The sequence below is a fragment of the Lissotriton helveticus genome, chromosome 5_1 (assembly GCF_964261635.1).
Source record: "Lissotriton helveticus chromosome 5_1, aLisHel1.1, whole genome shotgun sequence".
NCBI lineage: Eukaryota > Metazoa > Chordata > Amphibia > Caudata > Salamandridae > Lissotriton > Lissotriton helveticus.
The window spans coordinates 1,620,896,372-1,620,915,020 of NC_136065.1; the positions used below are offsets into that span (position 1 = coordinate 1,620,896,372).

Here is an 18,649-nt window from a genome sequence, read left to right on the forward strand (position 1 = left end):
GTTCTCCTCAGGACTCGGACTGGGGGGTCGCTGTCACTGTGAAGTAATAATTAAAAAGTGATGTCAATGAGGAAACTACCTGTGTATCTTGTGTTGGTGTTAACAAGTAAGCCAATGTAACAATCCGCTAGTCCACTTGTTTATTGTCATTCAGGACTGGTGCCTCATCAATTGATCTATTTGAGGCATAGTACAGTTGTCCATGTGAACACCTCTGTGACAATTCTTTTGTTTAATCATTCTGTTTGATATGTTTTTTCAGTGGATTGAATGTATTTATGTATTTGTGTAAATATCGTGTTGTATTTTGATGCCAAAAAACTTTCTAAAAAAACTCTATAAAATAAGAATTAACTCAATACAAATGGTTGTCCAACTTAGCAATTGATTTCACTAGGTGGTGCATTGTTATAATAACTCAATCTGCCCGGCCATTGTTTTTGTTTACTTCATAGTAGTGGTCCAGGCCGGACAGTGACAGGACCCAAGCCTTTCCTTGTTTTCCTTAACTTTCTAAAAAAGGCATTTTGTAAATTAAAATCCGCCTTCATCATTAGACTGGATCGTACATTCTAATTCATTTGAGTTTAAACAACATACTTCTACCTGCTCCAAATCCAAAGTTAGCACTTTTAGAATGTAAAGAGGTAGTAATCCAGTGTTAGTCAATGGGAGAGATAGGCCTTTCAATAGTGCAAAATTACTTTAGGAGTTTTTCATTGTGAGACATGTAAAATGTAAGCACACATGTCCTACTTTTTAAATGCAATGTGCCCTTGCCTATCAGTCTTTAGGGCCTGCATTAAGGATGACTTAGAAGAATTAAATAGGAAGGTTTAGGCCTGGCAAAAGGTTTAGTGGCAGGCCTGAGACATGTTTTACAGTGCTACTTCAATAAGTGGCACAATGACTGCGGCAAGCCCACCTGTAGTATTTAATTTATAAGGCACAGGTACAGATAGTACCATTTACTAGGGACTTACAAGTAAATTAAATGTGCCAACTAAGTTTAGTATAAGTTTAGTATATTTTTACCATGCTTGAAGGATAGAACACAAGCACTTTAGCACTGGTTAGCAGTGGTAAAGTGCATTAACCCCTTCCGTGGCAGTCATGAGTCACTGTGGGCATGTGTGCACGACGGCCAGGGGCAGTCCAAGCCACACCCGCGACTGGAATGTTCAGCACCGCGGCAGAATTTGCGCCGCAGCCAAGGTGTTAAATCCTAGTGGCAATAAAACGGGTTCAGGAACACAAAGCACATAAGCTAAGGGGGTTACCCCACTGGAAGGACCAAGACCAACAGTTTCAATAAAAAGGGATAAAAGGAAGAAGTGGAAAGGGCAGTACTGGATGAACGGGGGGCCTGGCCATACTAGAAGTAAGTCTGCAATACTTATTTACTGACTACAGCTGAATGTAGCAGCTTCATGTTTCACCAGAGCAAACAACTAAAGAAATATGCAGCACTATCATATAATACTATGAAACATGAAGGGTATCAAAAATCTGGTTAACTCGCAAGACCTAATGTGCAGATGACCATGCTAAGAGAGATACTCTGGAGTGAAGAAAATCTGAAGAAATTGCTGAAGAGATGTAGGGAGAACAAATGTGCAGCATTCTTCACCATCTACACACATAGGGTAGCAATGTAAATAGCCCAAAAGATGCCCTTTGGGGTTTTCTCCATAATTCCTGGGGATCAAAGAATTATTATTTTGAAGGGCAAGCTTGAGAGCACAGGTGTCCCTGATTAACATGTACTCCCCAAATGTCAGCAGTGATCATGTCTTTACAGGTCACATCAGTGGTCAGCACAGAAAGGAAAAGACTATGTGGGGTGGAGACTAACAATTGTTGATAGGGCATCACATAGACTACTACATGGATAAGGTAGCATCAGGTTGAGTGAAATAGTTGGGAGTAACAGACTGACAATCTTTTAGGAGGTCAGGTTGGGATGTGGGATGAAGTACCTCGGGAATGTATCACTGTAACTCCGCAACGGAATATTCTTGTTTGCAATATTGCAGGTTAGCCATGGTGGGAGACAAGGAATGGAACTGAAGGATGGCCAATGCCTAATATTCGTTTCTATAGCGTAATTGCAATCAGAAATGTAAAGATACATTTTGAAATCTTTAATAACCTTTTAAGTTGGTGCAACACAAAATTAATTTCTCTATACGAAATACATATCGGAGATGCAAAGTACTGACAGCTGGCTTTTTCCACAGGCAAAAGGGGTGCAGCATTATACAGGTTTCTATGGTGATAAAAGTGTTCAAGATGTACTGGTTTCTAAGACCAAGTGTCTTATGGCTCTGATTCCAGTACAAAACAGGAAAGTGGGAAGTGGGCATTTGGCCAAATTTTCTCTAATGGCCTTGTTGCTTTCCAAAGGAAGGATACCAATGCCTTAGAAGGAGAGAAGTTGTCCCCTCTCCCAAACAGCGTGAAATGAACAAAAGATTGGTGGACAGGTTTCTCTGTCTGTGATGGATATCCCGTTTGCCTTGTTAAAAGTGCATTTGTTCAAGGGCACTTGTAAAAAGGCAGTTGGGATATCTGTTACATTCAGAGGCCCAAAATAACACATATAGGAGCATATTCACAAGCCCCTTGTGCAGCAGGTTCGTAATATTTTGTGTGGTGCTACATATATACGGGGACACGTAAAGCCATCCTGAGTGGCTTTTTGTGTACTTATAAATATGGCCTCTTTTTACGCAGCACTTTGCATGAAGGGGGCGTTCAATGGGGGTTGCTGTGGGTGTTCCCACGTAACACCCATGGATTTTACAGCATTACCAGATTTACAACGTATTGGAAACCTGGGAATGCATCAGATTCTGACGCCTCCGCAGAGGAGGAGTACGGAGGTGCAACAAGGAGAAATACTTTTATTTCTATTTGTTTTATCCTCTTTCTATGCATGCTGCATTCTGTAGCACACATAAAAAGAGGAAAACACCACTTGTGATTGTTGTTGTGCAGTAAGGTGTCCCTTCCTGCACAAAACCATCATCCCCACAATGCTGGCCCCCTTGCACCACGGTGCAAGGGTGCCTGCGTTGGCGCATGTCATCCAATTGTGTGCCAGCGCTGGGGAGACCTCAGGGGTATGTCATATTGTTGGAAATATGACGCTCTCCTTTGCTTCAGAAATAAGGCAGTGTGGCGCAGACAAATGGCTTGCAGCACCACACTGCAGTACTTCCTTGTAAATATGGACCACAGTATATTTTTTCCCAGATGAATACATAATTGAAAGTTTATTTTGTAACAATTTTTAAAAAATCAATATACTTTATCAGTAGATAGTGAATTATTACCTGCTGCTTGAAACTGTGCCACTGCCCTGTGTCCCCCAAAAACTGCCAAACAGGTTTTCCAGAAATATTCAGGTTGTGCAGCGGAACACTTCAAAAAGAAAAAGAAACATAAAGGCATAGAAAATAAATATGTTTTTATAAGCAGACTGAACATGAGCCCTTACTGTTTTGATATAAAGGATCAGTATATTCTGTGTAGAACACAGGTGTTAATGCCATTGGGGCTAATAATCTTTTATGCTTTGGAGACTGTAAAATATAGACCATAAACTGGGAATTTTTTCTGTGCATAATGAATTGTAATTGAAACTCTTTATTGTATAGTTAATGAAACCCCACACAATATTCCAGTACATAAGATATATTGTAGCAGCATGATACGCTTGTGAATATCTCAGTTTCAGAAATAAAAGTTAATATAAACATCTAAAACACCACTGTTTTTGTTCAATACATTAAAATCGAATTCATTTTTGCTATTTACAATGTGTTGACTGTTAAAAGACAGGGAGAGACGACTAAAAAACTGTATGCCTGGCAACAGAGAGTCGTTAATTTCTTATAGCATATTACAATTTTTATCAGTTGGCAGATCGGTTGTGGGTCCTCTGAGTCCAGACTTTTTAGTATGGCGGATCTGCAGGTGCGGATACCTCTTACATTAAAATGTCTCCTCAAGAAGTGACGGCGATGGTGGCCTAAAGCTGGGCAAATACATATTAGATGTATAAAGTCCTCTGTTGGTGACCCACATAGGCTGCATGCTTTTGAGCCCTGGAACTTCCGGCTAGGAAGGTTGGCGTTGGAGGGCAACTTCGCCAAACGCAGTTCTAGGAACTTGGGGGCATATTACCAACGTTAAGCGATATTTATCGCTAACGATGCTTAGCAACGAATTTTTTACCGCTAAGCATCGTCAGAAATTATCGCAGATAAACCTTGCTATTATGAAGGTTTATCGCAAATGCGATAAAAAACGGCCGCAATGCATGAATATCGCTGAAAAGTCAGCGATATTCATGCATTACCGAGCTAATGCTCTTAGCCATGTTATCCACCTCCCATTGGATAACATGGCTAAGAACTGCTCAGGGCAGGTGTTAGTTTTTGGAGATATTTGCGCTTAGCGCGAATATCTCCAAAAGTTGGTAATAGGAGATAGCGATGTTAGCGACTGTTTCCAGTCGCTAACATCTTGGCACGCCCACTTTGCATGTCATTAGTGATAAATTTCACTGACATGCAAAGTGGGGCCCAAGATGGTCGCTATCTCCTACTAGCTGTCGCTAACTGGTGTTAGCGACAGCTAGGTAATAGGGAGATAATTTTATCTCTGCTTTCTTGGCTTTTAAAGCCAAAAAAGCGGAGATAAACCCCCTTGATAATATGCCCCTTGGTTTTTAGATGAGGGGAAAAGGCAAGGCCCAGGTAAGGCGCTGGCTCTGGTTTAGTGTAAGAATGTAATATGTGCATAATGATATACTAACACGCAAGCAAACAAACAAACACCTCCTTCCTCCTCCCACAAGACTATCACACACATCCCTCCTGCAACACTATTATTACTACTGAGTTTCACACACAACCCTCTTGCAGAAACAGGGTATTTCCTAAACATTCACAATATGGCGTGCGGCCTCCTAACTCTACCCATCACCACAGCGTCCTTCCTCCTCCCTTAACACAGACAGGGCAAAATGCTATATTATCTCGATGAAGGAACATTAATTAAGTGGCATGCATCTGGAAGAGAATAGTAACAAAAATTATAATTAAGAAAAGTATTATGCTGAGGGAGGTTTATTTTGTTAGGATAAACTGTGTCCAGGATTTGGATTCAACCACGTGAATCCAAATCCTCTAGTTTTCTTCCAGAAGCTCGATTCCTAGGAACCACAATGTATAACAATTCAACTGAGCCTAATGACCTTGCCACAATTTTATAGCGCTAAAGAGAATGTTTCCTTGTTTATTACCTAGGCTTCATCAAACTATGTATCAGGAAGCTTCAAAAGAGATGAACTAATGACATAATTTAAAAAGAATATTCGCCCCAAATTGTACGGCCTTAATTTTAATAATGTGTGCTTGTTTGCTTCAGAGTCCTGTGTGTCACAGAAGGTGAAAGATTGTTAAATGTATTGCTATTTATGCCAAGGCGTGTTTACTATTTCATTCTTCGAGCTCTCATTCCCTGCTCCGGTGGTTACTGTAGCCTTTTCCTGGCGTTTTATATTTAGTCTTGAACCAGGAGATCAACGGAGGGATGGACTCTGCTAAAACCTATGGATACCTTCTCAATTTCTTCTTTTTTTCTGGTACTGCACTGGTACATTCAGTTACCCACCTACAGACTCTTCTGGTGTCCTCGCTTCTAGGGGGAAACATCATTTACTACGAAGCAAATAACACGCATAACGTTTACCACGCGTCACTCACCACGCAAAGGTCTTTCCCACGCGTAAGACTTCAACGACCGTCTTTACCACGCGAGTGGTATTCCTTCCTGTCGTCGTTCTGCAAGTACGATCTGCGTTGGCTTTGGGGGGCTGGGGGGAGGGGGGGATTAAGGGGCTTGGGGGGGGACTGGGGGGAGGCTAGGGGGGGTTGGGGGGGGTTCCCCCCCCCAAAAAAAAAAAACCAAGCGGATATTAATAAATAAATAAGAAGAACATTTCAAAAACGTAAAAAAAAACGCTCTACAATGCCTCAAAACGCTGAAGAAAAAGAGCACGTCATAATAGAAGTCCGTTATCAGTTTTGATAGACGTGTTTTGACGCTTGTTTCCGTGGTCGGTGGAAGAAAGGGCTGATGGTGAAAGACGTACAGGGGTAAGATATAAATCAAAACTTTGTAAATTAGGGTATTAATTAAGCGCATTATGAAAAAAATAAAAATATAATGTAAGGGAATCTGTTTATTATTGTTTAAAACATCGATCTTTTCCTTCGTACTGCATGTAGCCTATCAGTATCATTATGTAAATGTAAATGGGACGTCAGATGTTTCGTAACGTTATGATTGCGGAGTAAAAACATGCGTTGTCAAATGCTGCGTGCAAAAGACACATGCGAAGTAAAATTCGCGTGGTAAAGGCATGCGTGGAACTTGAAATCGTTGAATAATCATATATTCGCTTCTAGGTAGGACTAGAACATTGCTTGTGCAGCACAGGTATAGAAACCGATAGATAGTTACGTGTAATACTTGTGTTATTTTTGACAGCAGACTCTCACGTGACATCAAACAGACAGCAAGAGTGAGGATGGAATGGTCAATAATGCCCCTTCTTACCCCGTAAAGGAAAGCTGATAGTTACTTTCAACTACACAGCGACCAAATCTTACTCCCCCCTCCTAGCTCAGCTAGGCAGGAGTAGAGCTCTAGACAGCCATGGGCAAGGTCGCCTCTGCTCACTTAGCTGCATGCTGTTCCCTTAAATGACATACCATCCGCTGATTATCTCTCGTTCCTTGCCCAATTACAGCAAATAGATAGGTTGTTCTTTACTATTGCTTTTAATGAAAGTTCCAGATTTTGGCAATGCATACTAAAAAGGAGGTTCCCCACGTTTAGATTTTTTTTTAAACATGGAATTGCTATGAGGTGGGCCTGACTGGAACGTAGATTTCTGCTCGGCTGGTACTCAGTGATTGTACTGTTCAGATAACTGGGACCGGAGGTCTAAAGGGTCCTGTGTGCTAAAGTGAGTGGTTTAAAGATGATGCTTTTATTGACAGGGAGCCAGTGCAGTCTGGTAAGGTAGGGTGAAGTGGGGGTATTTTTTTGCATATTGAAGAGGAGGCGCTGCCGTATTTCGGACCACTTGTAGTTACTGGATTAAATATGCAAGTAAACACAGGTACAAGACGTTCACGTAGTCCAGCCAGGAGTGGATCGTAGCTCGAACTACGGTTTTGCAGGCCTCCCATAGAAGCAGGGGAAGGAATTTCCTGAGAGTCTTGAGGATCCACATACAGTTTCTAACACCTGAGTGGAGCTAGGTCTTAAAAGATAGGTTGTCATCGAAGGTGACTCCCTGGTTTCTAGCTAGTAGGGAGGGTGCAGGGGGCAGTGGGGGAGGTCCATATTTGGGTCATGCACAATCCCAACCCAAATTAAGGTTAGGTTTTAACATTATGATTTCTGTGAACCAACCTAAGAATGCTCTGATGCAATTTGAGAAGTTTCCTTTACGGGATTCTGAGTTGCCCCTGTAGGGAAAGACCAACTGGGTATCATAAGCAAGTGAAAGTACTGTAATGCCGAATGTCTCAATCAGGGAGGCCATTGGGGACATGTACACATTAAATTAATGTTGGGCTAAGTACAGAGCCCTTAGATGCCCCACATTTAAGAAGTTTGGCCTTGAAAAGTGAGGTTTCGCCCAGATTGCTCGTTCTTGCTCAGAGAGGAACGAGATCAGCTAACCAAGTGCTGCTCCCCTGACCCCACAGTGAGATAGGCTTTTTAAAATGATGTTATGGGGGACAGTGTCAAGTGCCACCGAGAGGTCCAACAAAATGAGTGCAGCACTCTGTCCATGATCAAGGGACATTTTTAGTGACTCTTAGAGCTTTCAATGAAAGCCATACACAACAGTTTTTCATGAGAGACGAGTGTGCATAAACAGCTATCAGCTTTAACTCCCTATATAGGGTGGCCACAAGCTCCCCACTCCTCATTCCTTTTCCACTGCGTCTGGATGTTTTTCCGTACTGAGCATGGGTGGTTTCTCCTATGCTCCCTATTTTAGTACTAATTCTTAAGTTTCTTCGAACCACCACACTTATTAATTCCCAACCTTTCGTTTTTAGCGTCTATCCCACAAAAATGTCAGAGATGACTGCCTTTAAATGATACACCTAACGCCAATCTTGTCATCTACTTTGACAAGTAATATTTGTCTTCGCTGAACTAGGAGGTCGGACACCCCTCACCTGACAGTATGCTTTGCATATCTGTGGCCAAAAAAAGGCTACTGCAGTTGCTATCTTAACATCTGTGGATTCTCAGAATCAGCAGGTGTTTTCACTCTGAAGGAGGAATGGAAGCAGAAGGCCCAATTGAGCTCTCCCATATTTCCACAGCATCTGTTGATTATTTCCGCCTGGATAATTGGTCCAGACAATAGCAGAAGGTTCTTTCAAGATCCGGACCAGCCTGTTATAGTTCCCCCTCCAATGGAGTCGACTCATAGCCTAATCTCAGAGCTCACTCTGAGATATCTTCTAGGCCTATTTCTGGTACGGAGGGGAATCTATATCCTGATCCACAAGGGTTTTTTACATGGTAGTAAAAGTATTAATATTTTTGCTGCTACACACTGAGCAGCAGCTTCAGGTTCAAATAATGCAGGTGCATATTCAGAGATAACATCAAGTTGAAATAATATTGCTGCAGACTGAGAGGTAACATCAACTTCTAATAATCTTGTTCAGCACCAGGCCTAACATCAAGTTCGAATAATACTACTGCAGATTTTGCGGTAGCTTCAAGTTCCAAAAATATTGCTACACACTGAATGAATGAAATGCAACTTTTACTATGCGCAGTTCTTCAAGGGAGTGTCCAGGCGTGTTATTTAAGGTCACAATGTAAGGTACTGTCTTGCCATCTATTCCTGCATGAAAAGACAGGTTTTCAACCTTTTTATGAACACTGTGATAGCATACTCTGCACGTAGCTCCTGCAGGAGCTTCTTCCATACTGCTGGTCCTAGAAAGGAGAACACATTTCTCCCAGCTCTAGAGGAGCAAATTCTGTCGATCCGAACTTGAAGGCTATTAACGGATCGCATATTTCTTGAAGGAACATAGCTGAGTCTAGGTCTGAGGTAACTCAAACCTGTATGGTAAAGTGCCTTGTGAACCAATACTAATGCTTGTAACATTTTTCTTATCCTTATTGGGAGTCAGTGGAGGGTGTGTAAGTGCAGTGACACATGCGTCCTTGATGGAAGATTCATGAGAATGCAAGCTGCTGCATTCTGGACTACCTGAAGTTTGTTATTCAGGTATTCAGGAAGTCCAAAATAGAGGGCATGCCCATAGTCCAGTCTTGAGGTTATCAATGCCTGGGTGACTGGTTTTCTTGCCTAAATGAGAGAAAGTACAAGAACCTTTTTAGTGAGCGCAGTAATCTAGTTTTTAATTGTACATCCCGCGCCCTGTGGGCCTGAGGGGGCATCTTCAGACAAAAACATGCTGCCACATTTCTGGGGGAGCGGTACAGAAGAATAGAATATCGGTTTTGTCTGCGTTGCACCAAGCTGGTGTAGGGCCAACCAGTGAAATACCACTGTCAGGCCGGCTTTAATAGAGTAGCTGGCGATCTCTTCTCCCTTGCCTCACAAAGACAACAGCTGAGTATCATCAGCATATGATATAATTTTAGTCCCAGAACTTCTGCTACACATTAAATAGTGGGGGGCTCAGGACCAAACCTTGGAGAACCCCCATTGTCAGTTCACAAATCTTTGAGGAGAAAGGAAGAATCTAAACCTCCTGACCTCTACCTTCTAGAAAGGAGGCAAGCCAGTCCAAGGTTTGATACACTATTCCTATGGATTGGAGATGCACTAAAGGTCTGGAGTGGGGTACTGTGTCAAAGGCAGCTCTAACATAATCAGCACTGCCTTCCCACCAGCCTCCAGGGTGTCTCTGATGTATTCTGTCACCTCCATTAGCGCTGTCTCTGTCCTGAAGTTGTGTCTAACGCAGGATTGGCTCGGATGGAGCAGGTAGTTGGTTTCCAAGTATAGGGAGAGGTGCTGATTAACATGCTTTTCCAGCACTTTAGGTAGGGCAGGGAATGGAGATATAGGCATACAGTTAGAATATTCTTCCGGGTCAGCCGATTGTTTCTTTAGCAGGGGCAAGATTTTAGCCTGTTTCCAGGAGAGGGGTACAGTAGCTGTTGATAACGAAGCATTGAGCACCTTATTGGCCCGAGGGTTGATGGTGAGTGCCCCTAATGCTATCAGAGTGAGAGAGCATCAGTCTGAGGGAGACCAGATTTAAAGTTGCGTATGGTTGTTAAAGAGCTCTCAAGAGGGTTATGATGGAAGCTAGAGTGTAGCTTTAATTGAGGTGATAGTACTGGATTGCATTATATCCAACAAACCCTCTTCCAGTTGGGAACTGGAGGACAACTTGCTTGAATGATTATCAGCTAGATTCATCAAAGACCCGTTTTGTGAGTCTTTAATAGCGATTCATAAGGAGTCGCTATTAAGGACTTGCAAAACGGGATTCATGTAGGAATTGCAAAAAAATTGCGATTCCTACATCTTCCTTATTTGCGATTAGCAAATTGCTAATCGCAAATAAGGAATAACTCCCCATTCATTCCTATGGGCCTAAGGCCCATAGGAATGAATGGGGAGTTATTCCTTATTTGCGATTAGCAATTTGCTAATCGCAAATAAGGATGTGATTTCAAGGGTGCCAGGGGTGTCCAAAGGACACCCTGTAGCACCACTGAAAAGCAAATGTAGCCAGATGTTGCGCACACACATGTCCAAAGTGTGTGACATGTGTGTGTGTAACATACCACTCAGAAAAATGCACTAAAGTGCATTTTTCGGAGTTTTCGCTATTTACCACGAAGTTACAATTCGTGGTAAATAGCGGCCAGAAATAGCGAATTCGCTAATAGAAAATGGTTAATGAATTGCATTTAAGGAATCTCAAATAGAGATTCCTTAAATGCAATTCCTCGCAAATATGCGATTTCGCAATTAGCGATTTTTGCATTTGGGATGATGAATCCCAAATGCAAAAATTGCACTCGCAAAGGCCCAGATTCTCAGAATCTGGCCCTTTGCGAGCTGATTTTTCTTTCATGAATCTACCTGTAAGATATTTAATTGAAAATAAGTCACCAGTGGCTCGCCATAGTCCACTGAAGGATATTGGGATCTGGCACGCGGCTCCGGCGACATAAAGGTTTTCTCAACTTGAAAGATTTTCCTTGTTTTGTTTCCTGCTCTGTCAAGCCTTTCTTCCAAATGAGTTTGCTTAGCTTTCTTTAAAATATTTTTTTTGAGGGGGCTGCCTTATAAACTTCCTTGTCATCAGTATTGTATTCCTCCTCCATTGTCTTTCCAAGGTTTTAAACTGCCCTGTGAGGTTACCTCAAGTTTTAATAATACCGTTGCACTCTGTCCCTCACCAACCCTTGTTGTAAATATTTTTGTCCACCCTAAGCGTGGAAGGGTATACTCAGACATGAGTCCCTTGCTCATTGCACCATCAGGATTCAAGCAAGCCGGGCCGAAGACGGCTGTAATGCCAGAAACCGGTCCCCGGAAGCTTGTTTCCTTCCCAGTGTAAGAATTGGCTTTTGTAGTCTGGTCTGCCCTGTTCCCATGATGCATTGGGCCAGGGACAGACTAATTTGCATACAGCCAGGCTCTGAAACTGGGATGGTGCAATGAGCTAAAAAATGGTGTTGGATCTAGCCCTGATCTCTTGACTGGGTGAGAGTACTCTGCTTAATTCAGAGACTCTGTCCATCACCACCCCTTGTTGTAAATAATTTTGTCCACCCTAAGCGTGGAAGGGTATACTCAGATGTGAGTCCCTTGCTCATTGCACCATCAGGATTCAAGCAAGCCGGGCCGAAGACGGCTGAAATGTCAGAAACCGGTCCCCGGAAGCTTGTTTCCTTCCCAGTGTAAGAATTGGCTTATGTAGTCTGGTCTGCCCTGTTCCCATGATGCACTGGGCCAGTGACAGACTAATTTGCATACAGCCAGGTTCTGAAACTGGGATGGTGCAATGAGCTAAAAAACGGTGTTGGATCTAGCCCTGATCTCTTGACTGGGTGAGAGTACTCTGCTTAATTCAGAGACTCTGTCCATCACCACCCCTTGTTGTAAATAATTTTGTCCACCCTAAGCGTGGAAGGGTATACTCAGATGTGAGTCCCTTGCTCATTGCACCATCAGGATTCAAGCAAGCCGGGCCGAAGACGGCTGAAATGCCAGAAACCGGTCCCCGGAAGCTTGTTTCCTTCCCAGTGTAAGAATTGGCTTTTGTAGTCTGGTCTGCCCTGTTCCCATGATGCACTGGGCCAGGGACAGACTAATTTGCATACAGCCAGGTTCTGAAACTGGGATGGTGCAATGAGCTAAAAAACGGTGTTGGATCTAGCCCTGATCTCTTGACTGGGTGAGAGTACTCTGCTTAATTCAGAGACTCTGTCCATCACCACCCCTTGTTGTAAATAATTTTGTCCACCCTAAGCGTGGAAGGGTATACTCAGATGTGAGTCCCTTGCTCATTGCACCATCAGGATTCAAGCAAGCCGGGCCGAAGACGGCTGAAATGCCAGAAACCGGTCCCCGGAAGCTTGTTTCCTTCCCAGTGTAAGAATTGGCTTTTGTAGTCTGGTCTGCCCTGTTCCGATGATGCACTGGGCCAGGGACAGACTAATTTGCATACAGCCAGGTTCTGAAACTGGGATGGTGCAATGAGCTAAAAAACGGTGTTGGATCTAGCCCTGATCTCTTGACTGGGTGAGAGTACTCTGCTTAATTCAGAGACTCTGTCCATCACCACCCCTTGTTGTAAATAATTTTGTCCACCCTAAGCGTGGAAGGGTATACTCAGATGTGAGTCCCTTGCTCATTGCACCATCAGGATTCAAGCAAGCCGGGCCGAAGACGGCTGAAATGCCAGAAACCGGTCCCCGGAAGCTTGTGTCCTTCCCAGTGTAAGAATTGGCTTTTGTAGTCTGGTCTGCCCTGTTCCCATGATGCACTGGGCCAGGGACAGACTAATTTGCATACAGCCAGGTTCTGAAACTGGGATGGTGCAATGAGCTAAAAAACGGTGTTGGATCTAGCCCTGATCTCTTGACTGGGTGAGAGTACTCTGCTTAATTCAGAGACTCTGTCCATCACCACCCCTTGTTGTAAATAATTTTGTCCACCCTAAGCGTGGAAGGGTATACTCAGATGTGAGTCCCTTGCTCATTGCACCATCAGGATTCAAGCAAGCCGGGCCGAAGACGGCTGAAATGCCAGAAACCGGTCCCCGGAAGCTTGTTTCCTTCCCAGTGTAAGAATTGGCTTTTGTAGTCTGGTCTGCCCTGTTCCCATGATGCACTGGGCCAGGGACAGCCTAATTTGCATACAGCCAGGTTCTGAAACTGGGATGGTGCAATGAGCTAAAAAACGGTGTTGGATCTAGCCCTGATCTCTTGACTGGGTGTGAGTACTCTGCTTAATTCAGAGACTCTGTCCATCACCACCCCTTGTTGTAAATAATTTTGTCCACCCTAAGCGTGGAAGGGTATACTCAGATGTGAGTCCCTTGCTCATTGCACCATCAGGATTCAAGCAAGCCGTGCCGAAGACGGCTGAAATGCCAGAAACCGGTCCCCGGAAGCTTGTTTCCTTCCCAGTGTAAGAATTGGCTTTTGTAGTCTGGTCTGCCCTGTTCCCATGATGCACTGGGCCAGGGACAGACTAATTTGCATACAGCCAGGTTCTGAAACTGGGATGGTGCAATGAGCTAAAAAACGGTGTTGGATCTAGCCCTGATCTCTTGACTGGGTGAGAGTACTCTGCTTAATTCAGAGACTCTGTCCATCACCACCCCTTGTTGTAAATAATTTTGTCCACCCTAAGCGTGGAAGGGTATACTCAGATGTGAGTCCCTTGCTCATTGCACCATCAGGATTCAAGCAAGCCGGGCCGAAGACGGCTGAAATGCCAGAAACCGGTCCCCGGAAGCTTGTTTCCTTCCCAGTGTAAGAATTGGCTTTTGTAGTCTGGTCTGCCCTGTTCCGATGATGCACTGGGCCAGGGACAGACTAATTTGCATACAGCCAGGTTCTGAAACTGGGATGGTGCAATGAGCTAAAAAATGGTGTTGGATCTAGCCCTGATCTCTTGACTGGGTGAGAGTACTCTGCTTAATTCAGAGACTCTGTCCATCACCACCCCTTGTTGTAAATAATTTTGGCCACCTAAGCGTGGAAGGGTATACTCAGATGTGAGTCCCTTGCTCATTGCACCATCAGGATTCAAGCAAACCGGGCCGAAGACGCCTGAAATGCCAGAAACCGGTCCCCGGAAGCTTGTTTCCTTCCCAGTGTAAGAATTGGCTTTTGTAGTCTGGTCTGCCCTGTTCCCATGATGCACTGGGCCAGGGACAGACTAATTTGCATACAGCCAGGTTCTGAAACTGGGATGGTGCAATGAGCTAAAAAACGGTGTTGGATCTAGCCCTGATCTCTTGACTGGGTGAGAGTACTCTGCTTAATTCAGAGACTCTGTCCATCACCACCCCTTGTTGTAAATAATTTTGTCCACCCTAAGCGTGGAAGGGTATACTCAGATGTGAGTCCCTTGCTCATTGCACCATCAGGATTCAAGCAAGCCGGGCCGAAGACGGCTGAAATGCCAGAAACCGGTCCCCGGAAGCTTGTTTCCTTCCCAGTGTAAGAATTGGCTTTTGTAGTCTGGTCTGCCCTGTTCCGATGATGCACTGGGCCAGGGACAGACTAATTTGCATACAGCCAGGTTCTGAAACTGGGATGGTGCAATGAGCTAAAAAACGGTGTTGGATCTAGCCCTGATCTCTTGACTGGGTGAGAGTACTCTGCTTAATTCAGAGACTCTGTCCATCACCACCCCTTGTTGTAAATAATTTTGTCCACCCTAAGCGTGGAAGGGTATACTCAGATGTGAGTCCCTTGCTCATTGCACCATCAGGATTCAAGCAAGCCGGGCCGAAGACGGCTGAAATGCCAGAAACCGGTCCCCGGAAGCTTGTTTCCTTCCCAGTGTAAGAATTGGCTTTTGTAGTCTGGTCTGCCCTGTTCCCATGATGCACTGGGCCAGGGACAGACTAATTTGCATACAGCCAGGTTCTGAAACTGGGATGGTGCAATGAGCTAAAAAACGGTGTTGGATCTAGCCCTGATCTCTTGACTGGGTGAGAGTACTCTGCTTAATTCAGAGACTCTGTCCATCACCACCCCTTGTTGTAAATAATTTTGTCCACCCTAAGCGTGGAAGGGTATACTCAGATGTGAGTCCCTTGCTCATTGCACCATCAGGATTCAAGCAAGCCGGGCCGAAGACGGCTGAAATGCCAGAAACCGGTCCCCGGAAGCTTGTTTCCTTCCCAGTGTAAGAATTGGCTTTTGTAGTCTGGTCTGCCCTGTTCCCATGATGCACTGGGCCAGGGACAGCCTAATTTGCATACAGCCAGGTTCTGAAACTGGGATGGTGCAATGAGCTAAAAAACGGTGTTGGGTCTAGCCCTGATCTCTTGACTGGGTGTGAGTACTCTGCTTAATTCAGAGACTCTGTCCATCACCACCCCTTGTTGTAAATAATTTTGTCCACCCTAAGCGTGGAAGGGTATACTCAGATGTAAGTCCCTTGCTCATTGCACCATCAGGATTCAAGCAAGCCGGGCCGAAGACGGCTGAAATGCCAGAAACCGGTCCCCGGAAGCTTGTTTCCTTCCCAGTGTAAGAATTGGCTTTTGTAGTCTGGTCTGCCCTGTTCCCATGATGCACTGGGCCAGGGACAGACTAATTTGCATACAGCCAGGTTCTGAAACTGGGATGGTGCAATGAGCTAAAAAACGGTGTTGGATCTAGCCCTGATCTCTTGACTGGGTGAGAGTACTCTGCTTAATTCAGAGACTCTGTCCATCACCACCCCTTGTTGTAAATAATTTTGTCCACCCTAAGCGTGGAAGGGTATACTCAGATGTGAGTCCCTTGCTCATTGCACCATCAGGAATCAAGCAAGCCGGGCCGAAGACGGCTGAAATGCCAGAAACCGGTCCCCGGAAGCTTGTTTCCTTCCCAGTGTAAGAATTGGCTTTTGTAGTCTGGTCTGCCCTGTTCCCATGATGCACTGGGCCAGGGACAGACTAATTTGCATACAGCCAGGTTCTGAAACTGGGATGGTGCAATGAGCTAAAAAACGGCGTTGGATCTAGCCCTGATCTCTTGACTGGGTGAGAGTACTCTGCTTAATTCAGAGACTCTGTCCATCACCACCCCTTGTTGTAAATAATTTTGTCCACCCTAAGCGTGGAAGGGTATACTCAGATGTGAGTCCCTTGCTCATTGCACCATCAGGATTCAAGCAAGCCGGGCCGAAGACGGCTGAAATGCCAGAAACCGGTCCCCGGAAGCTTGTTTCCTTCCCAGTGTAAGAATTGGCTTTTGTAGTCTGGTCTGCCCTGTTCCCATGATGCACTGGGCCAGGGACAGACTAATTTGCATACAGCCAGGTTCTGAAACTGGGATGGTGCAATGAGCTAAAAAACGGTGTTGGATCTAGCCCTGATCTCTTGACTGGGTGAGAGTACTCTGCTTAATTCAGAGACTCTGTCCATCACCACCCCTTGTTGTAAATAATTTTGTCCACCCTAAGCGTGGAAGGGTATACTCAGATGTGAGTCCCTTGCTCATTGCACAATCAGGATTCAAGCAAGCCGGGCCGAAGACGGCTGAAATGCCAGAAACCGGTCCCCGGAAGCTTGTTTCCTTCCCAGTGTAAGAATTGGCTTTTGTAGTCTGGTCTGCCCTGTTCCCATGATGCACTGGGCCAGGGACAGACTAATTTGCATACAGCCAGGTTCTGAAACTGGGATGGTGCAATGAGCTAAAAAACGGTGTTGGATCTAGCCCTGATCTCTTGACTGGGTGAGAGTACTCTGCTTAATTCAGAGACTCTGTCCATCACCACCCCTTGTTATAAATAATTTTGTCCACCCTAAGCGTGGAAGGGTATACTCAGATGTGAGTCCCTTGCTCATTGCACCATCAGGATTCAAGCAAGCCGGGCCGAAGACGGCTGAAATGCCAGAAACCGGTCCCTGGAAGCTTGTTTCCTTCCCAGTGTAAGAATTGGCTTTTGTAGTGTGGTCTGCCCTGTTCCCATGATGCACTGGGCCAGGGACAGACTAATTTGCATACAGCCAGGTTCTGAAACTGAGATGGTGCAATGAGCTAAAAAACGGTGTTGGATCTAGCCCTGATCTCTTGACTGGGTGAGAGTACTCTGATTAATTCAGAGACTCTGTCCATCACCACCCCTTGTTGTAAATAATTTTGTCCACCCTAAGCGTGGAAGGGTATACTCAGATGTGAGTCCCTTGCTCATTGCACCATCAGGATTCAAGCAAGCCGGGCCGAAGAAGGCTGAAATGCCAGAAACCGGTCCCCGGAAGCTTGTTTCCTTCCCAGTGTAAGAATTGGCTTTTGTAGTCTGGTCTGCCCTGTTCCCATGATGCACTGGGCCAGGGACAGACTAATTTGCATACAGCCAGGTTCTGAAACTGGGATGGTGCAATGAGCTAAAAAACGGTGTTGGATCTAGCCCTGATCTCTTGACTGGGTGAGAGTACTCTGCTTAATTCAGAGACTCTGTCCATCACCACCCCTTGTTGTAAATAATTTTGTCCACCCTAAGCGTGGAAGGGTATACTCAGATGTGAGTCCCTTGCTCATTGCACCATCAGGATTCAAGCAAGCCGGGCCGAAGACGGCTGAAATGCCAGAAACCGGTCCCCGGAAGCTTGTTTCCTTCCCAGTGTAAGAATTGGCTTTTGTAGTCTGGTCTGCCCTGTTCCCATGATGCACTGGGCCAGGGACAGACTAATTTGCATACAGCCAGGTTCTGAAACTGGGATGGTGCAATGAGCTAAAAAACGGTGTTGGATCTAGCCCTGATCTCTTGACTGGGTGAGAGTACTCTGCTTAATTCAGAGACTCTGTCCATCACCACCCCTTGTTGTAAATAATTTTGTCCACCCTAAGCGTGGAAGGGTATACTCAGATGTGAGTCCCTTGCTCATTGCACCATCAGGATTCAAGCAAGCCGGGCCGAAGACGGCTGAAATGCCAGAAACCGGTCCCCGGAAGCTTGTTTCCTTCCCAGTGTAAGAATTGGCTTTTGTAGTCTGGTCTGCCCTGTTCCCATGATGCACTGGGCCAGGGACAGACTAATTTGCATACAGCCAGGTTCTGAAACTGGGATGGTGCAATGAGCTAAAAAACGGTGTTGGATCTAGCCCTGATCTCTTGACTGGGTGAGAGTACTCTGCTTAATTCAGAGACTCTGTCCATCACCACCCCTTGTTGTAAATAATTTTGTCCACCCTAAGCGTGGAAGGGAATACTCAGATGTGAGTCCCTTGCTCATTGCACCATCAGGATTCAAGCAAGCCGGGCCGAAGACGGCTGAAATGCCAGAAACCGGTCCCCGGAAGCTTGTTTCCTTCCCAGTGTAAGAATTGGCTTTTGTAGTCTGGTCTGCCCTGTTCCC

At 44.9% G+C, this 18,649-nt stretch overlaps 1 protein-coding gene across 2 annotated transcripts in view; it reads right to left on the reverse strand.

Moving 5' to 3' along the window:
* The window catches only part of LOC144755653 (uncharacterized), a 533,565-nt gene that overhangs the window by 119,167 nt on the left and 395,749 nt on the right, over positions 1–18,649 (reverse strand). For both annotated transcript variants that reach the window (XM_078644812.1, XM_078644811.1), the window contains exon 8: positions 3,339–3,426. In XM_078644812.1, coding sequence (XP_078500938.1) covers positions 3,339–3,426 — 88 coding nt within the window. The remainder of the gene's footprint in view (positions 1–3,338; positions 3,427–18,649) is intronic.